Below are 5,592 nucleotides of genomic sequence, written 5' to 3'. Positions count from 1 at the left end.
ATGTTTATTCATTGTGGCAGGGTTTCTCAGACCACCACAGAACTTCCCTGAAGCTCCCAGGACTCCCTCGCGGGCCAAGCCGGAGCAGCTCTGCACTTTCATTGCGGGGAAAGACAAGATGGCTGCTCCTTTGGTGGCGGCAGCAGCGGCTGAAGCCGCGGCGAAGAAGAAGTGGCATGGCCTTCTCAGTGGAGCCCAGGCACTTCACAGACGCTGCTCCGGCCCCGCGTTGGGCCTCCAACTCCTGACTGGAGGAGTTGGGTTTCCGGTGACTTTGGTTTTTTGGTCAGCAGGCTTTTTCTGAGCCCCTTCCTTCTTTTTCTTTTCTTCCTGCTTTTTCTTTTTCTTTTCTTCCATCAAATGTTCCTCTTCTTGTGTTTCTTGTTTTTCCTTCCTGGGCTCCATCCCCGGCAGCGGCAGCTCCGTGGGGCTCTGGGGGGGCAGCTCCTTATTTACTGTCTTCTGTATCCAGAGCAGCCCCGGGCAGGCAGGTCCCTGGTCAGCCGAGGAGGCGGCCGTGGCGGCAGCGGTGGTCTCTATGTAAATGCTTTAAAAGTCTTGATGAGATGGATTATTTTGATTCTGGGACAGCTGCATCTGGCACGGGCCTCAGGCTGCTTCTGTGCAGCTCGTGGGGGTGTCGGTCCGGGCCACAAATGGAGCACACGGGACTGCGATTGCTCTGGCTGAGTCAGCGAGTGATTCTGGAACAGCAGCATGTGGCGTGGGCCCCAGGCTGCTTCTACTCATGGCGGAAAGTGGCAGGCAGCTGGCAGGTACAAGCAGATCACATGGCCAGAGGAAGCAAAAGAGAGGAAGCAAGAGCTAAAGGACTAGTTTATGATGAGCATTTGCTACTGATTGTAGCTATTTCCAATTTTCACATATTTTAGCTTCATAGATGTTATCTTACAATCTCTTAAAGAATAATTTTGTGAATATGTTTAATCTTTTTATGTGCATTGAAAGTTTTATAGAATGGTATATCTTTTAAAAACCATTATTATTATTAACATGTTTTTCTTCTCTCTTAAGACTTAATTGTAGGAGCCTTTGGTGTAGATCGAGCTGTCTTATACAGGTGAGCGTGTTCCATATCCTGTAATGTAGGAATATTCTGAATTATTTGAAATATTTTTAGTTAAGTGCCAGTGTTTGAATATCAGCTTAATTTCTTGAAATAATGACAATATTTGTTTATTCTTCCTATTCAAGATTTTCTTCTTTTTTTTTTTTTTTCTTCTGAGCAGTAAGAGGCCCCGAAGCAGTTAACTTTCCCGGGACCCTCCAGCAAGAGGTATCCCTTCCTTGGGAAAATTAACGGCAAATAGTATTTATACAATGAAGCCCCAAAGAAGATAAAGTTGTAAATTTTTTTATTTAGAAAAGTGTTCAGAATTTTGCCCCTTTGTCCTTTAAGTTATGTTAAAGGGTATTCTCCTGTGTTTTTAATCTCTCTTCAAAAATTGTACGAGTTTACATTTTCTTATCAGAGGCAGGAAATGAAATTGGTGCTTGTGCCTAAGTATTCTATGACTATAAGGGCTGTATGTATTGAATTCCAAAGTGAATATTTTTGTTAGAGAAATATGTATAAATTTTCATATCTCTATTTCCCAGCTTCATACATATTCCATTACTTTCTGTATTTCATCATTTCCTCATACCTTAGAATAGCAACTGGAATCCCAAGTAGATTAAGATGTTTATACTTTTGTGGATTGAATTTATCCATGGCAGGAAAACTAACATTTGTGTTGTGTAATAGAGTTTGTGATGGGTCAGCTTAATTATAGCTATAGAGGCAACATGTGTACTCACAGATTTCAGGGATTTATCCTTTTTGATACAGGCACATTGAGAGCCTACTATATTTTTGTGCAGGATTTAAGCCTGCACATCTGAACTTTGGAAAACTATATTTATTTTAATTTATTGATTTAGTTTTTAAATTGCTATTAATGAAGTAACAGTGGTAAAAAAAATTAAACAATACAAAACCAAACATACAATAAAAAAATATACTTCTGCTCACACCAGTTACTACTTTATTAGTATATCCTACCAGAAGTATTCTATGCATTAAAAAATCATGTGTAAGTATGTATGTGTGCCTGTAGATATCCTTTGTACATTGTGGGTTTTTATTTTTTTCTCTCCTACTAAAATTATATCTTGGATGTATTTTAGGGATCACCCCATACTAGCACAGATGGCTTTATGGCACTCATTTTTCCCACTGTATTGCATTGTGTTAGGTAGATATCCCATGACTTATTTAACCGTTTGCTTTAATGTACTGAATGTAAACAGGCTGGCCAATTATCCCACTATGCCTGGAACTGAGCTATTTCCCAGCATGCAGGGTTTTCAGTACTAAAATTAAGAAAGTCCTGGGCAAACTGAGACAGATGGTCATCCTATGTTTAGGTTGCTCCTATTCTTTTTCTTATGGCAAACAATGCTTTAGTAGACATTGCACTGTATATGCAGTGAATGTGAGCCTAAAATGCTTATATCAATCAAACTTCCTTAAAAACTTTTTTCTTTTTTTTTTCCCCCACTAGGGCCAGACCAGTTATCACAGTAAATGCTGGCCTTGAAGTGTACCCTAGCATTTTAAATCAAGACAATAAAACCTGCCCACTGCCTGGAACAGCTCTCAAAGTTTCCTGGTGAGTTTATTTGTTTACTAATAGTTATTATTGTGATTATCAGTTCAATCATTGTAAGAACAATTGAAAATGAAGCGGGGGAAGGGCTGAAATGTCACTGCAGCAATTTCTATGGATACTCCCTATTTTCATGTCATAGATTGGATTGTGGAAATAGTTCTCCAAAGAAGATATGTAGAAGGCTGCAAAAATACTCTATAAACTAGTATAAAATGAATTTTTAAGAATTATGCATAAACAATGAATATATTCAAAAATAAGGAAAAGCTAGTAAGATCTTAGAACTCGTTTATATTTTATTCTAAACAGGTCTATGAACGTTGTAATTTTTGAAAGATATGTTCAGTTTTAGATTTAATATCTGTGGGTAGCCAAATGAAAAAAAATTATTTCACTGTAACATATTGGTCTTCCACTTGCCCATTTATTATTTTTAATAGAATAAATTTATTTTTCCAAAGAAAAATAATAATATTTTTTCATAAGTTAAATATTTGAATTCTTCTTTAATCCATTGTTTCTCAAGTCTCCATCATTTACATGCTACTTTCCTGATTTTTTCCTATCTTTTCATTTTACCTGTATTAAAATTTTCTTAAGATTTTCTTTAAATTGACTCGTTTTACTTCAAATTATTTTAAAATAAAATGGAGAAACCAATATCTTTCTCATACATCTCAAAGTAAGTATAAAAATAATAATGAAAAATCTTGACCTATATACTATTAAAATCACCAGTTATAGCCCAACTTGAGAAACACTGTTCATTTTTCTTTCTCATACAGAAAAATAGCAGAGAATTTACAGATGAAGAAGAGAATGATGATAGTTAGCAAAATTTTGTTTCAAAAGAGCTAACGAAAGATATTTTTTCTGATTTTGTTTTTGAAATATTTTTGAGTATTTTTGAATTATTATTGTGGTTATTGAAATTTTAAAGAAAAAATTTTATTGTATTACATTAAAAAATTAGTAATATTTGCTCTTCATTTTTATTGACTGGTAATGAAATTGTTTTCAAGATTTTGGCTTTAAATTTTACTGTCTTTCTTTTCTTCTCTCACCTTGCATGTCCTGTGAAGTTGCAAATAATATGCTTTTAATAATCCTAAGGATTCAAATGCACTAACTAAAGCGGTAGCTTTTGTGATTTTGACCATGGCATAGTAAGAAATATATTTTACTTCATAATCCAGCAAACATGTGTAATTAAAGCTAAAGTTTCACAAAATCATATTAACCCTTGATACTTAGTCAATTTTATTTATTTAATTTGTATTTTTAAGAAGCTGGACACAACATATTAAACCAATTTCATGACTTGTCAGGACCTGTTGATAAATTGTGAAAAACACTGTTCTAGAGGAGCTTGCTAATTAAAAGACGCTTCAGTAGTGGGTCTTTTTATTAAGTGAGACATTACTAAAATCATTTTATCAACAGGTTCTATAAATGAGAAGAGATTAGGAAAATCTTTTATTTCCCCCTTTTGTTGTTGTTGTTGTTTTTGTTTATCTGTTTAATTCTTTTTCAAACTTTTTTTTTTCCTTCTTCTCATCAAGCTACCATGAAAGGAAATGTGCTTAAATTACTGAAGGATGAGTTAGTCTGTATAGTTTCATATTTTAAGAATAATATTAACACATGAAGAAAGATATAAGGCTTTACAAATATAAACTATATATTAGAAATGTGAGATCTGGTTGTTATTAAAAAATATGTCTAACTGGGATTACAGGATTTACATATATATTTTATTTTCCTGCAGTTTTAATGTGAGGTTCTGCTTAAAGGCAGATGGCAAAGGAGCACTTCCCAGGAAACTTAGTAAGTATCTTGTGAAAAATCATTATTTTAATGCTGTTGCATACACATTTTCATACGGTTTTCAGATATTTGAATAGTTATTCAAACTGTTGTTATTGTTTTTCATTTGAATGTTTATACTTAAAGACATTTAAGGTTACAACATAATTACTTTCTTTGGCAACTCTTAAGACAATTCAGAAATAATTTATGAACATCATGAGCAAAATAGTCCACAGAATGGCAAACATATGGACTTTAGCAAATTAAGCAGTTACCAATGTGAGATAAATGAACTCTGGAGGAATGAATGTCATTGTTTTTAAGTAAATGATCTACTTTGAAGTTAATATTTTATGTCTTGGGGAAGCCTCCAGTGATCTCAGGATAGAACTTTAGCAAATTAAGCAGTTACCAATGTGAGATAAATGAACTCTGGAGGAATGAATGTCATTGTTTTTAAGTAAATGATCTACTTTGAAGTTAATATTTTATGTCTTGGGGAAGCCTCCAGTGATCTCAGGATAGAGGTGTTTAGAAATAGAAGGAGGAGAATAGATTTTGGTCACTAAGTTTAATCCACACAGCAAATACTACTGTTCCTTTCCTAAAATGGTTTATGTGGTCCTGAGGACAAGGTAGGAGTGTTAAATAATTACTGCCAAGATTTGTCAGTATGTTAGTGACAAGACCTAAGAGATAATATAATAAAGCAGAGAACAGGACTGAAACCAATGAGTGTGGAAGTTTATGTAGGGTAGCCAAGCAAAGTTTCACTGCAAGATAACTTTTCAGTGGAGACCTGCAGGAAATGAGGGAGCTACAGGGTGTCTGGAGGAGTATTTCCCACAGAGGAAACAGCAATTTCAAGAGGCGTGCAGCAGGTGTGTGCTGCTTGTGTTTGAGAAACTGCAAGGAGGGCGTTGTGGCTGCCTAGAACAGAACGTGAAACAAAGTAGCCCTGGTCTTGCACCTGAATTTGAAATGAAGGTCAACATTTAGAGAAATTTTGGAAGAGACTTGTGGTTTTAAAGACTTAAACTCATCTCTTTTTAAGAAACTACTTAAAGAACTGAATCTTAGGAGTCACTAATCCTAACAACGGTGCTTC

At 35.1% G+C, this 5,592-nt stretch overlaps 1 protein-coding gene across 1 annotated transcript in view; it reads left to right on the top strand.

Annotated features, from left to right (window-relative positions):
- Positions 1 to 20: 20 nt before the first annotated feature.
- ITGAV (integrin, alpha V) overlaps positions 21 to 5,592 on the top strand; it is a gene marked incomplete at its 5' end in the record, with an annotated part of 27,782 nt that continues 22,210 nt past the window's right edge. The window contains 5 exons of the mRNA XM_008589430.1: positions 21 to 268; positions 415 to 529; positions 1,036 to 1,081; positions 2,568 to 2,675; positions 4,444 to 4,502. Of these exons, the coding sequence (XP_008587652.1) occupies positions 21 to 268; positions 415 to 529; positions 1,036 to 1,081; positions 2,568 to 2,675; positions 4,444 to 4,502 (576 nt within the window). The remainder of the gene's footprint in view (positions 269 to 414; positions 530 to 1,035; positions 1,082 to 2,567; positions 2,676 to 4,443; positions 4,503 to 5,592) is intronic.

The sequence above is a fragment of the Galeopterus variegatus genome, unplaced genomic scaffold (genome assembly GCF_000696425.1).
Source record: "Galeopterus variegatus unplaced genomic scaffold, G_variegatus-3.0.2 Scaffold5438, whole genome shotgun sequence".
NCBI lineage: Eukaryota > Metazoa > Chordata > Mammalia > Dermoptera > Cynocephalidae > Galeopterus > Galeopterus variegatus.
Note: the sequence above shows the minus strand (reverse complement) of the source record. Positions and strands in the feature narration are given on the sequence as shown.